Below are 15,953 nucleotides of genomic sequence, written 5' to 3'. Positions count from 1 at the left end.
TGTAATGGGGTGTGTAAAGGGACATGACTAACGATTATTGTAAGGAAAGATGTTCTCTGTGTGGGTAAATACATCTTAAAACAATGGTTGTAGGAAGAATTTCATGAAAGACCCTTCTTGACTGGGCCAATGTAAGTAATACTCTCCTATTTTTTATATGTCATTTCATTTGTATGCCCAAATTTGGTAGGGCCAATTTGTATGAAAAGAACAGGGGTCTTTGAATTTTAGACAATAAAACTTGGTCAAGTGGAAAAGGTGGGCTTCATGAAGGTTTGGTGACAAGGAAAAAACAGTAAGTATCACTAGGAGAATCTTACAACTTGGTACCTAACCCTTCTTGCAACATTACAAGCTTTGGGAAACAATGGCATCTAGGTATGGACTAAGAGAGCTCTGATCTGGAGTTCAATAAGAGAGTATGATGGGAATTTGAACAGGAACTGGATCAAGAAGAGCATCCATCTAGTGGGGAGGAAAACTGCCCTGTGTAGTACATTAACCAGATGATGTGACTTTGTAATTCTCTCTACACCTTCATTTGGAAGCAGGACTGAGCACTTACACACTTTAAACTTAGTAAATTCTCATGGTTTCTGGGCAAAGCTGGTCCAAGGATGCTCAAAAAGAAAGACTAATAGAGAGTAAGATATTAGACATTTTACTAGTCAGGATATATGGAGCCTCGAAGAATGGTTTATTTAGAAAATAAGAGATGTCACCATGTTCATATTGTAAGCTGTGAGGTTGCACTGTTTATAACTAAAAGAAAATTAAACATTATAAAACTAAATTTGGGTTATTTGAAATGAAGTTACTTTTACCTACTTACCAATTTGTGTCGGGGTTTCCGGGACCCCCAGCCTTGAGCACGGTCAAGATGGCGCCTGACGCTGAGCCAAAAGCGGCCAGCTATACAGTAAACAACCAGCGAATTCCAATGATTGGCTAGTTAACGATGTGATTAGAGCATGCCCCCCCTCGTCCTTTACCTATTCTACACCTGCAGCTGTCCGCGCGTTTACCTCGTGTGCTCTCCCCTGATTGGTTGAGGTGTATATAAGCTTGATGGGCGGGGGAGTAGCAGAAGAAGCTGGGAGTAGGAAGCTGAAGCTGAAGCTGAGAGTAAGAAGAAGCTGGGAGTAGGAGCAGAAGCTGAGGGCAGAAGCTGAGGGCAGAAGCTGAGGGCAGAAGCTGAGGGCAGAAGCTGAGGGCAGAAGCTGAGAGAAGAGGCTGAGAGTAGGGGTAGAAGCGGAGAAGCGGAACGACCGGAGCAGGCGAGAGTTAAGCGGAGGGAAAGAGAGCAAGAGAAAGAAAAGAGAGAAGAAACTGAGAGTAGGAGTAGAAGCTGGGAGTAGAGGCGTGCAAGCGGGCGTGAGCCGGGCGGGAGAAACGAAGCGGCCGGAGCAGGCGAGAGCCGAGCGGGAGAAGAGTGAAGTGCAGGAGGGGGAAAGAGAGCGAGAGAAAGGGATAGATAAGAAGGAAAGAAAGGAAGACTGTACGCAATAAACTTCCAAAGCTTCAGACGTTTGTCGTGTCTCTCTCTGCGGGCAGAGGGAGCGCGATAAATTTGGCTACTTGAAACAGGCTCAAATGTAAATCTTTTGAGAAATCAAGATTTTTTTTTTTAGGTTCACCATTAAAGATCTCACAATTATATTTCAGAATTGCTCCACTTATTATCATAGTAATTTACACCAAAAGAAAAGAAATGAAAAGAAAAAAAAAACCCAGAAAAACAAAATAATATGAAACCACTACAAACACAATTTCAGAAACATTTATTTTGTGCAGAACTATTCAAATAAATGAAGTTCCTTTCCCTATATACCTGTACTTCAGGTATTTGAAAAGAAAAAAAAAATGTGTAAAATTCCCATGTCTGTTCTCAGACACCCACTCAGCATTCCACTCTTCTTATCTGCAATTCTTGACAGTGTACTTTTGGAATGAATTACTCACACAATGTTATCCAAACAAGTAGCAACAGCAACATTTGCACAATATATTGAAAATTTATCATACATCTCAACTTGTTTGTATTCTAACTTAGAGGAAACACAGCAATTCAAACACAGAAATAAAATCTGAAATGAACTTCCTGCTATTGGATAAGGAAAATATAAATGTTTGGAAAGGGAACCATCTGGTCTCTCAACTTTATAAATCTTAAAACCATTTTTAAGACATTGAAAACAGGGTGGTTTTAATTGTGGAAAAAATGGATCATACTAATCACAGTTTCCAAAAAGCCACACACAAGAAAGCTACAGCTACCCACAAAATTGTATATGTATTTTCAGGTGGAGTGTGTATATCTCATGCATAAGTTCTCCTTTAGTTGAGGCCTTGTTAGGAAGGTGGGCCAAAGATCATGCTATCCAATGGATAATGGTCATGAAAGCTTCTTAGTGGGAGATTAGCAAATATCAATACAACAATTTAAAGTAAAATTCTATGTCTAACTCCATCTTGATTATATACATATACTTCATTTATAATTTTATTTTATTCATATAAAGCACAAAATTTTATTTGTCAGGGGACAGGTTGTACCCAAACATGTTGAAAACATGGGAGACATCAATGTGACTAACTTGTGGGTTGCATATGAATCAAGTTAGGTAAATTTTGCCCATTGGTCCTAAGGAAAGATTACAAAGAAATAAGAAAGCCAGTTTCTTCAGCATGTAAGTACTACAACAACAACAACAAAAAAAAAAAAAAAAAGAGAGAGAGAGAGAGAGAAAGAGAGCTCAAGATGCTACTGGATCCAAAGTGATTCAAAAAATAAAACTAGTAAAATGGAATTTGGAAACTTTTTTTTGGACCCTAATTTGAACACATTGATTGTGTGTAGACATTTTTGAAACAATGAGGGAGAGTTAAACATGGCCTAATTATTGGATAATATGCATTATTGTTAGTTGTTTGTTGTGATAATAATACAATTGTCATAAGAAAGATTGAAATGTTTATGTGTGAAATATATCCTATCTGGAGTGACTCTAAAATACTCCAGAAAAATTCTTTTTAAGTGTGTGGGGAGTGGCAGATAACCAAGAATGGCAATATGTTGAAAACTGTGAAGTCAAATAAATGATAACTTCATTACTAGTATTCAGATTAATCTCTCTAGTCTTGTGTATTTTTAAAACTTCTCATGGATTTAAAGAAAAAAGATTAATAAGTAGGATAAGTACAGAAATGCCAGAATGTGTTTATGTACATTGCATTTTATGTATATTGCTTTAAAGAGGAAAATAATAAAGTTTTATGGAAAGAATAGGTAACTGTTTAAACTAAAGAGATGGATTTCTGCATTACACATATGAGTAAGTAAATGGAAGATTACTCATACAGCTCTGAAGTAAATCTAAGAATTCAGAATGTAGCTGCTCATCTTTATGTTCTTGAAGAGGAATAAAGCTCCCTTATTATTTAGGTTTCACAAAAAGGGAAAGATCTACTGATCAGTGGATCACCATTCAGCATATAAGGCCATGCTGCACTTTCATTGTAATAATCATAGTGATATAAATTGCTGAATCTAAAATGGGCACACAGAAGTTCGTTATAGGAAACAGAAAAGAATCAATAACTTAGTGCAATGAAAGCTGCTGGATTATCTGTAACAAGGAGTTCAAGGAGCTCTGAGACCTTATTTATTAAATTGAGCAATTGAGCATGTTTTATCCCACCCCAGTAGTGTCTGGGTAGCATTAGAGACAGAATATGTTCTGCTGATTGGGTGATTAGGTGAGAGATTTTTCCAATAGTTTTATAAAAAAAAAGACAATAGTCAGAATGAATCACGTAGAAATGAAAAAAAGCTTCATGTGAATGGGAGTTGGTTACCAGGAGACCTAATTGTGCTTAGAAATAAGACCAAATCTATAAATAAAACAAGAGAGCTTTACTTGTTTACTAGGTTGATATAATGATCCTGGTCTTTCTTTGTGCAAAATAGATTTTCACTGACAAGTTTGTTAAATTATACTTCCTAATTACAGTTTGTGAATATAACACTTGCAGAATGGGAAAAAAAATGCACTTTTCTTTTTTATTGTTCCTAAACAGTTACCAAGGATCACCAGTCTCATTTGTGCTCAGAATGTACATGAAAATGCTAGTATGTGAACTTACTAGGAAATAATAACTATCCCTCAGTGGAATAGCTTACATCAAGGTTGAATAGACTGTAGTGGGATCTGGGAAGGCAGATGAAACTGCAGTACCACATGTGAAATATCCAGAAACTATTGCACACACAGTATCTGCCAAGCTCATTTTATGAGCTACTATTTAAAAAATGGCAAATGCTAGTAACATTTTATGGCAACACTCTTAGATAAAAAACAAAATCAAATTTCCCAAGTCAACTGGGATTCTAGTATCAATAGAAAATGAGAGGAAAATATTGGTGGTGGTGATCTTTTGGATGGTTTGTATGGAGTTGCTACTATCCAGGGTGTTATTGAGACTGAAGTCTTCCCAGTCCTTCAGCATGCAGTAGTAGGTGGCCATCTCAGCCTCTAGCTTGACTCTGATGTTCAACAGGGCCTTTTAATCCTGGACCTGACACTGCCCTTCTGACCTGGTTTGTGCAAGCTCTGACCCGGGTGCAGCAGGACCCCACTGAACTACTCCATCTTCATGTACTAGCAGGCCTCCATATTTCTTAGACTGTGCTCCAAGCTGGCCTTCATATTTCACCTACAGTTCAGGTCAATCTCTAAGGACCAGACTTATGTACCTTAGCTCCAGGAACATCACCTTGACAGTTCCAACCTATGATGTGACCATTATGATGCCCTTCTCAGTTTTATGGGACCAATACTTGTCCAGATTATCTTGGTTCTTATGAGTCAGTTCATCATACTGAACCACTGATGTCTACCATGATCCTTCCTACTAGGTCATGCAATTTGGGGACATCCATCTCCACTGTCAACCAGCAGCTGTTAATCCAGACTTCTGGGCCTTTGCCTTTCTCCTCATGGTTCTTCTTCATGAACAAAATCTCTTCCTTGAGAGCTTCTATTTCTGTTTCCAGCTGCAGTGGAGTGATATTGGTGTCATTAATGACCCCATAGGGGCCACAAACGTTACTCTCTGCAGACTGGTGAGTGACTAGTTGTTTTAGTTAGCTTTTTTTGTTGCTGTGACCAAAACGCCTGGCAAGAAAAGTTTATTTTGGTTCATGTATCAGAGATCTCAGTCCATGATCAGCAGATGCCATTGCTCTGGGCCCAAGGTGAGGCATCAGCACATCATCTGGGAAAGGTGTGGTAAAGGAAAGTTGCTCCCCATGGGAAGTAGAGGATTGGAGAAGGGGCCATGGGGAAGAAATACCCTTCAAAGTCACACTCCCAGTGACCCACCTCCTCCAGCCATGTCCCACCTGCCTAAGTTACCACCAATCTTCCATTAAAACCAGAATGGACTGATTAGGTTACACTTCTCACTATCCAGTCATTTCACCTTTGAATATTTTTGCATTAACACAAGAAATTTGGGGGAACACCTCACATCCAAACAATAACACCATTCTGACTTGATTGTAAAGTCACCAGCAGAAAGATAGTAGGCATCATCAGGCTTTAGGATGAAAGAGCCATTGTCCTTAGAATTTGCAAAGATCTGAGTTTTAAGCTCCTTGATAGTCTTGAAGGAATGTCCCCAGTATCTAACTTCAGCCCCTCTTTCTCTAGGCATTCCTATATTTTACTCTCCAACTTCCTATTATCAGTCTCCAGTCTCCTCTGTTCAGGTAGCAGAACAGGTAGTCATTCAGTTCTTGAGTGGTCTCCTTCTTATCTAGATGAAAGGTACTCTAGGAATGCCCCCCCAAATCTTTTCAAATATGTCACCATAGATAATTATGCTATTAATAGTATTAAGAGTAAAAATGGAAGTTTATCTGTAATAGCCACTTTATTATTAACAGCTAAAAGTTGGCAAAAGTGACTGGATAAAACACCTGGAATGCTTGATTAGTAAGGTTATAAAAGGTAACTATTGTTCTATTTTCCTACTAATATTAAAGGTTCAAGTGATTTGAATCTAACAGATGATCTCATAAGTGTGTTTTGTTGAGTATGCATATTATATGAAACACACTCTTTTTTATTCATTCTTAGTAAATCAACACTTGATGTCCAGTTATTGCATATGATGTATGATCTTCTAGAAAGGAGAATTATGAGACCCCAGAATATTTTTCTCTCTTGTCTTCCATATCCCAAGAATTTTCAGGTTTCTCCATTCACTTCTTCTTAATTTTTTTTTTTTTTTTTTTTTTACTGAAAGCCAGCATTTTATTCCTAAACCTTGCAAAGAATATAGCAATTTTATCTGAAAAGCAGATAGTTTACTACTGTCAGCCTTTAAAGTCCACTTTTCTCATGACTCTAAAATAGTTCTTTAATTGCTGACCTGAATTTGGAAACTTCTTCCCAAGGGACAAAATAAACTCCAGGAACTTTCTGATCCTATTGGGTAACTATTAGAAGTTGTGACTATGTCGTTTATTACATGCTTATGAATTTATATTAGAGGTCAATGAACTTTTTCTGTAAAGGGTGAGTTTTTAAATATTTTGGTTTTCTGGGCCATATTGTCTCTTGCAGTTATTCAGTTTTACCTTGAATCTTGAAATTAGTCATAGGAAACACAAAAAAATGAATGTGGCTGTTTTCAAGTGAAACTTTAATTACAAAACAACAGCAGACTGCAGGCCAGATTTGCTCACAGGTCATAATTTGCTAATCTCTGGTACTGAAAAATAGTTTGATTAAAGCCATGCAATAAATATTTATATCTTTAGAATCACAGAACAGTAAAGTAAGATGAAATGGTAATGGTCATATTTTAATTCATATGGTATCATTTTCAGTGCAAGCAAGGAAACAGTGCTTTAAAGTTAATAGCATTGAAGTTAAATTATGTAGATTAAAAGGAATGCTTAAAGACCCTACAGATGTGAATAGGCTAGAGGAAAAAGAAATCTACTAATGGTAAAATGCAATAACCACTTCTCCTCAAATATATAACATTTTTTAGAGATCTAAATTTTTCCTATGACTTCTGCCAATCACCTCATGGAAATATTGCTCAAATTTCTTCTGTCATACTGAGCTATCTCTATAACTACATTTATACATTTTAAAATGCACACTTAGATTTTTCAACTTGGCTACCCTACCATGGTCTCAGAAGCGAAATATACAAAATATACTTTCCAAGATTGGCTCTACATTCAGGTCTAAGAATTTTCACCAATAAAATTATTCTCAAGTTGAAAATACTGGAGTTAAAGAATCAAGTTTACCTTTGACTCTTATTTCTATCATTCCTTGTATTATTTGCCACAAAGTCCTAAAACTACCTTCTACTGTCTTAAGTTCAAAGTAAATTTATTTATTTTTGCCCGTTTCTGTACTGTGGTCCTAGAGTGAGTCTCTGTCACTTCAACCTTGCACTGCTCCAATGGCATCTTTGCTGGCTTCCAGGCCCATGTGTCTTATCTTACTAATTTATTCTGTACATGCTGATTGATAGAACATTGCTTTCATCAGGTCTTTGCTCCTATCACTTATTGAACAAGGTCTAAAATACTGATCCTGACATTTATGGCTCTCCACAAAATTATCCCAGGTTCCAGATCACATCTTGGGAAACGTAATCTACCCACTATTCTGAGAACTTATTTATTGTTTTCCTTACTTCTCATGCTTAGCTGGTAGAGTTCCTCTCATTTTTTTTTTTTTTTTTGTTTCTTCTTTTCTACTCATTTGAATAAGATGGTGCAAGTGAAGTCCCAGTTTATTGGTTTTTTAAATTGTTCTGTTTTAGCCCTTAACTCCTACTTGTTGGATGAGGAGAGACTTCATTTCCCTAACAAATGAAAGCTCTTGGTTTGAAAGCCTTCACCCTTTCATAACACTCATGGTTCTTTTCTGCACAGTCTTCAGATTGCAATCACAGTAGAATGAGCAGCTGAATTAGCCTGACATACTGGAGAGGACAGAGGTGTGCACTCTACAGTCTTTGCTGATTGATTTAATGGTTACTGTGCAATTGATTTAATCATTAAAAAACAGCACCCGGTTAGTTTGTTGTTTCTGATGACAAAGGATAAAGTTGCAAACAGGGAGACTTTGGCAGGTCAATCATGCAGAATTCTGAAAACAGTCATAAACACCAAAGAGAAAAATTTGCCTTCTTGTCATTAGCAAAAGATACTTCTCTCCATTTCATGTTCTGCAGAAACGTAAGCTCTAAGAAAAACAAATTTCTGTCCACTGAAACAATAACAACAACAAAAAGGTGATCTTTGCATGAAAGTTAAAGGAATTCTTCTGAGTATATTTATGTGGAACTCGTTTGTTATAGTGGAACTTTCACTTCCAGATAGCCTAAAAACGGTAAGACCATAGAGATAGAGTAAGCAATCTGATAAGTATGCCAAGATTAGAAAATACTGTTTAAGAACAGGCAGAGGAAGAGGCACCAGTAAGAGGAAACCAACAAAGGAAGTGCCAGAAAGCAGCACTGAAAAAGCCAAAGACCTTTTCCACAGAGGGAGTGGCTGAGAGTACTAGATACTGCAAAGCAGGTACCCAGAATGGAATGAACTGCGGTTGTCAGGTGTGGAAATGAAAACATAGAGAACAGTTTTTGCCTAGACTGAGTGTCAAAGAAACAGAAGTTAATATTGTTGCTTTCATACCCTATGCCATATTGTGCACATTCATCAGGAAGGGGGAAGGAGTTTCCATTTAAAGAAGACAATATGCACCCAGTGCCACAAGGCTTAAAACTCAAAGGGAGGAAATGAATCATCCAAGGGTGTGTAGCTTTGAAGTAACAGGGTTTAGAACTGAAGACGTTTTCACACTTGCACTGCTTCTACCATATCCTATGCTTCCTCCAGTGGAAGTCTGTATATGTCTTTCACCTATATTGCCTAATTTAATTTTACCCTTTGAACTCTGGGCACTATTTGTGCATAGATAATATAATAAAAATGGGAATCATCCTAAAAGATCATTTGAGCCCAAACCTCTCTTCTTCCTCCTTTCTTTTTTTTTCTAATTAAACTGAGATGAGCAAAACTCACTTTTGTAAGAGTACTGAAACTAAACCTTGTTTCCTGATTACAAACTCATGCCTCTTTTTGTTATAAACTATATAAAACCAAAAATGTATGTAAATGTAGGTTCCATTCAATGAAGATTTAGTAGTACATGACAAGAAAAGCTAATATCAGTTTCTTGAAGAATGATCTGAAATGAGAATGACTTTCAGTTCTATATATCTAAGTGTCTAGCCAGAGATATTTGTTACCCAAATTTGGTGGTAGAGGATACTCAAAGTAAACTGAACTGTGCAAATAAAATCCTAAAAGTCACTAGGTAGTTAATATTATTTATAAAAAATTTACATTTCAAGTGAAAACTTCTAAAATGAAGATTGTAAGTTTCTTTCCTTTCCAAAATGAAGTAAGTATTCTCAAAGTAAAAAGCAAGTTTTCTAGCTCTAAGGGAAGTGGGATCCCAGATAAAGTCAGAACAAACTGAAATTAGGTTTTGTATGTTCAGACTTTTATATAATCATGGAAAGAAAGCTATCAATGAGGGAACAAAATATGTCTTTATAAGTTAAAGAAAGGTGAGTGCATATTCAATTACATATTGAGCTACACTGTAAGTACATAGCAGAACTATGCTATGAGTAAAAAAAAATAAAAAACTCTCAAAAGACTGAATTTGCTGCAGGTATAAATAATATTTTCCAAAGCTTGAAATTTAACTATTTCCTATAAAATCTATAGGAAATAGATAAAATTTCTATAAAATTGTGGCAAGTGTGAAAAATTTCCATCATCCATTTCTGAAATATTCCATGTAATAGAGCAGTGTGGGCCAATTTAAATTCTCATATTGCAGATTTTGAGTAATAAATCTGTCATTTAAATACTAGTACCAAATATGATTAGGAATCATGGGTAGCCATGACAACATTAGGAATGTCATTTCTGAGAACTTCTGGGAAGTACATTGTAGTACATTGTACACATGCACACATAAACCTATATGATAAATACAGGCAAGCATGTATGTGAACCTTATTGTTAAGGTGGCAAGTAATGTGGAATAACTTGATCTAAAAACTACCATCACCACCACCAACAACAAATAAACGAACAAACAAACTAAATTTCAGTGTGCTATCTTTGCCATAACCAAAAGTTTGGTCTGGTTTTCTTCCAGATACAAATTAGGGGAAAATTCAGCAGCTATGGTCTAACACCAAAGAATGAAATTTAAACAGAGAAGTTCCTTTGTTCCTGCTTTGTGTAGAATGGGTCATAGCAGGCTCATCCTGTTATAACAGGTTTATCCTGTTAGCTAAGCATGGTGTCAGTGACAAATACATTAGGATAGTAGTTAAGATAGAGCTATTGGAGAAATGAAAAGCAAATCAACTGCAGAATGGGGCCTCTCACCTCTTGCCTGTCGTCCAGGCCCACAGCCTTCCTGTGCTCCAGGGATGTCCTGTTGTATGCTCCAAGGGACTAACTGGCACCTGCGCCATTTGTGAGTCTTCCACCTATGAATAAAGAACAGAAGTCCAGTGAAGAAAGAAAATGCAAGAAAAATCACAGAGACACAGCAGCATTAATAATGGCTTTGATGATTGTAAATAGGAGGTTTGCAACTATGGTCAATCCTATCTAAGTATAATTTATATAGTTGTTAAGCATTAAATACAAATGTACTTTATATGGCATTGCAGACGAGACTATTTCATTGCCAAGTTCTATAGAAATGGACTCTGTAGAGAGCTACAGAGAGCATTTAGATTTTTAATCATTCAGACTGCCAAGAGATGCACCAGGTAGCACCAGAAGTTTATTCCATTCAAGTAAGCTATGTTTATTTTCATTCAAGTTATGAAAATGCATCCAGGTCATGAGTCTTCTGTATAGTGCCTTGTGACTACAGCACTCTAAGAGTAGTTCAGCAACTGAAATTATAACGTACTTCTACAAAAACCAGCTTCAAAACTAAATGTTTGGTCTAATAGTTGATAATCTTCATGATGTAAATATATAGTTGAACTATTTGTCATCTCAGAATGAAAGACAGATGTATTAAGTTGGCAAATTTGCCATAAATTTCCACTTAAATTATTATTTTGTGATTGCATGTTTCATTAATTGATACCATAGTATTTCACTTGTCAGGATTGCAATTATGTACTACATCAAGTTTCAATTAGAAACTTTCAGTCTGAATAGCAAAGAATCCAAATTTCTCTAATAAATTATCAAGAAGATATAGAGCTTCAATAACCACAATTTTCTTTGGGGTGATTACAGATGAACTGAACAGACATTTTGCTAGCATCCTTGACAGCAATGTCATTTCCTGAGCCAGAAGACTAGTGTTTATGAGAAACAGGTGCTCTTTGGATCCAGGGGAGAAATACTAAGGCTATTCTCCTAGGTGAAATAGAAACTGCTTCCTAAAGCATGTGTTTCATAATTATTAACCACTTCTTTGCATTTCAAATAGTTTATATCAACATCAGACATTTCCCCTAACCACTGGAGCTACTAACACAGATGGGGAATTTACACAAGCATTTGCCTTGTTGGAGATAATTTCAGAAGTAGAACAGCTCAACTCCTTAGAGGCAGGAATGGCAGCTATGGCCATAAACATCCCAAACTCCATGGAGCCTGTGGAAGAGACAGTATTGGCTTCCTCTGAAAGCTGTCTGGAAGTATATGAACGGGAAGTCATTCTCAGGGTGTCACTTGCTTTGATTTTTCTCCATTACCTGTAGCTCTGACACACTGGCGGGGCCTCGCAGGCCTTCTCTTCATAGAGAGGATCTGTGCAGTCCCGGCCTCCGTTGGCTGGCAGCTGAATGATGACCCGAAGCCGAGACTGCTTCCTGACTCCCAAGTCACCTGGAATGAGACAGCTTTTTAACCTTTGTACTTCGCACTGATAAAAGTCTCCAAATACCACTGAGTGAGAAGAAATTGTATTGCCTCAGCCACCTGTGCTTTGACATCCCCCAATAAGAGGGCTCATCTAGTCCAATCATTGACTCAATTCTCCCAAAGATCATTTATATTGAAAAGTCAATTAATTTCTATTTTAAAATTTGAAGAATGAAGAAAAGTTCCACAGTCAACTAGTCTTCCTAATATGCAGTTACAGAGTAATTGCTCTTTTGTATATTTCTTTCCCCTTGAGAAACATGACAGATCTAATTATTTTCTTCTACCTTAAGTTTATTTTCATGCCATTTCACGTAGCCTTGTTTACCACATGGGACTCATACACACATAATGAATCTTCCTTAGGAAGATACATTCAGTGTTATAATGTGAAATTTTATTTCTTTGTTATTCACTTAATTTGAAATGCATAACTTGTAAATTATTCCAGTCATTTATTATTCATGTTAAACAGACGAAGATCTTCAATTCAGGTCACATTCTAAACATCAGGGCTCTAAGTAGTGAAATGAAAGTGATTTCCTTGAGGCAGATATTTTAGAGAAGCAGTCAAAAACTGCAATAATTACTGTAAGTAAATAACTCCAAATTATGTTTTAAAAATGGAAAAAGTCAGGTTTACTTTCAAAAAAGCTATCAATTTGACAGTGTTATTGATGAAAAGATGTTCAACATTTCTAAAATTAGAAATAGATGTATAGGATTTGCCAATTTTAATAAAACATATTTCAACATATAATTTATACGCCTCTTAAAGATGAACAGTCACAGGTACAGTTTCACTTACAAAAGAAGTCCCTAAGGCATTACGTTAGTAGATAACATAATTCCTGATGCATTTACATTCTTTCGTGAGAACATTAAATATATGCTACATAGATATTTTCCACAGGGAAATTTAAAGGTTAGCAACCCTGACAAAGTTTAATCAGAAGTGAAATGAAATATTTTTAGTTATTATGATTGTGGAAAAATACAATTTGACAATTTCTCATAATGGACTATCATTTCTCATGAAACCAATGTACCACTTAACGTGGTCTGACCAACTGACTCCAACCATGTTTAGAGAGGATGCATGTATTAGATGGGAGAGTGGATGAGATCAGTGATCCTGAATGTCTGACTACATAGAAGAACGTGTTTTAAAACAACAGCAATAAAAACAACAGATTTCTGGGCCTGTACCTACAACTATTAAATCTGATTTTTAAAAAGTTTGTCAAGAAATGGTGATGAAGAACCAGGTTTGGAATCTCCTGGAAGATGACCTTGTCTGTCTTGTCCCAATTTAAGATTCTGGGTTCACATGAAACTATTTAGGATTATTCCCACTGTGGGGGGAAACCTGTACTATTAATGATTGTATTAACTATTTTAATGAATAATTGGAATAGTATAAGTAATGGGGTAGGGAATTGGGGGCTGGAAGTATTGGCAACAGAGAATTAAAGTATTTGGAATACTGTCGTGGGCTTTTATTATAACAATACTAGTTTGTATGCCAGCTCCGACTTTTATATTTTTAATATGATTTATTCAGGGAAGATCTAAGAAATGTCAATAGGAATTTTAATAAATTGTTAATGCAGTCTCCATCAATTATACTGTCCAAGTGACTCCTATTTTAAGGCCCACGTGATATATTCTTCTCATAATTAAAAGCTAGAAAATAATTTTGTTTCCCTTGATAATCTGCTAGGAATCCATTATGTTTCTATTTTTCGCTTTGGTCACAAGAATCTCAGAGCTAATTTTCTCAATTGCAAGAGTTTACCTTAACTTGATTTTCTCATGGAATTATTCTCTTCCTGTCCCCTTCACTCCTTCCCCATTCACTGCCTGGCTTTATTGTTCTTTTCCAATTTATATTATTTTTCTTATGTCTTATGTTTATGATATATCTTTAATCTTTTTGATAGTACAAACACTAAATGACCATTATCATTATCTGTTCAGCACTGGCAGAAGGAGGGAGTTATTTGTATTTTAACAGGAGAAAGAGAAAAGAGCACAAATGTTCTTTAGTTTTCGAAGTGGTCAGAATTCTTTGAGGCAATCACTCCCCAACTCTTCTCAATATGCATAGAACTTGACCAAGGAATCTCTGAATAGGAGCGGACAATGAGTTAGGCCCAAAGCTCCTACTTGTTCACTGTTTAGGCATTACCTCATCCAATTTTTCAATTTTGGAAGCAGCGACCAAAAGTTAGTGTTTTGATTTCTACTTGCAAAAAAAAAAATGACCTACTGTGTAACTCTAAAACATTCCTTTAAGTGCCTTCTTATGGCAAACACCTCACAATTTTACACAAAAATATTTAAGACTCTGACTATTCTTTTTATATCCATAACTGATTCCTCAATATCAATCCCTTTATTCTAATAAAGAGCTCAGATTCCTCACCCCCTGCAGCCCACAGTACACAGATTGTGACCTGATTAAAGTGGAACTCTTCAAAGCCACAGCAAGCAGAGAGGAAGTTTAGTGGGGTTACACAGGAAGTGTCATGACATCCATGCTTCCACCCACTGGGGAGTCTGTGTCTTCTCAGGTTACAGTTAAGAAATCACTTGTGACTCTAAGTATACAGCACTGTAGGTCTCAGCCAGGTTACAGAGGTTTCAGATCAGAGCCCAGACTAAGGGAAAGCCATAACACACATTAAATAAGAAAAATGGAAAGGTTTTCCTTTCAGTTTTCTGTATCTATTCCCAATTTGTGACATGTGGTTTATATATGTATAGAGGTTCCATTCATCTTTATGATTTAGTACCTAGAACAATAGTCATACATAGTAAATGCTTAATAAATATTTGTGGAAAGAGCGAACACATTTATTTCACATCTTTTAAACCAGAATATCAATATCTTCTATCTGTTCCCTTAAAGTAGTAAGTACCTGTGTACTATGTCTGTGCATTGAGGATTAACAAAAAAAATGAGCTAAATCGTTTTCCCTCCATAGGAAATAGCAAGAATATGAAAAAAGGCAACTGCCTGTTGTGTTTATACCTGAAAATACCTATCTAGAATAGGAATAAAAGAAACTAATTATATGATGATAGAGGACACAGATTCAGAGGGCACATAATTTCTAACAATTATAATATCTTTCAGATATCTGAAGACAGTCAAGGTATATTTTAACACAGAAATTACTTGATAGAAGGATTTAAAGGTCAGGTAAAACTGATTCATTACACTATAAGTGGGAAGAATGGCTGGTGGGAGTGGCATAGTGACAGGAATTTGAAAGGGAAATGTTTCATGTAAGAAGCAAAATGTAAAGGTAGTTTTCAGATCTTTGTGGGTAATACTAGTATATGATTCAGTGGATGAAGTGTCTAGTTCTCAAGGCAATACATGCAGTGAGGATACAAAGGTACAAACAGAATTTGTGCAATGAAATGCATTATTTGATCAAAAGTAGTTATTTTTTCAATATTAGAGTTATGAATAATTTCTATGCATAAATTATTTCTATTTTTAATGTGCCCTTTGTCAAAACTTATGAAAAAAAATTAAAAAGTCAACAAATGCACTGGTTTGAGGATCAAACTACATTCTGTTCAATATTGATCTTTATCAGCATTGATATTCCAGGCATGTCTTGGAAGAGAGCTGAATCACATTTCAAGTAACTCTATGTTTTCTTCTTGGAGTCCCAAACTATTCTGTTTCACTTTCTGCAAAACTATAGTGTAATTTTATCTCTTAAGTGATTTTACAAAGGAGAATAGTTCCACATTTCAAAAAACCTAAAACTTTTATAAAATTTAAACTTTACCTGCAGAATTAAATTAAAAAAAAACCATCCCTGAATTAATTTTCTGTTGTTATTACATCTCCTTAAACACTCAACTTTGTTCAGCATTTTTTAATATGCAGAAGTCAGTGTAATTTCAG

At 36.0% G+C, this 15,953-nt stretch overlaps 1 protein-coding gene across 3 annotated transcripts in view; it reads right to left on the bottom strand.

Moving 5' to 3' along the window:
• Positions 1 to 15,953, bottom strand: part of Thsd7a (thrombospondin type 1 domain containing 7A) — a 414,330-nt gene that overhangs the window by 53,871 nt on the left and 344,506 nt on the right. For all 3 annotated transcript variants that reach the window (XM_047561721.1, XM_047561723.1, XM_047561722.1), the window contains 2 exons: positions 11,854 to 11,986; positions 10,514 to 10,617 (listed from right to left, as the gene is read on the bottom strand). In XM_047561721.1, coding sequence (XP_047417677.1) covers positions 10,514 to 10,617; positions 11,854 to 11,986 — 237 coding nt within the window. The remainder of the gene's footprint in view (positions 1 to 10,513; positions 10,618 to 11,853; positions 11,987 to 15,953) is intronic.

The sequence above is a fragment of the Sciurus carolinensis genome, chromosome 8 (assembly GCF_902686445.1).
Source record: "Sciurus carolinensis chromosome 8, mSciCar1.2, whole genome shotgun sequence".
NCBI lineage: Eukaryota > Metazoa > Chordata > Mammalia > Rodentia > Sciuridae > Sciurus > Sciurus carolinensis.
Note: the sequence above shows the minus strand (reverse complement) of the source record. Positions and strands in the feature narration are given on the sequence as shown.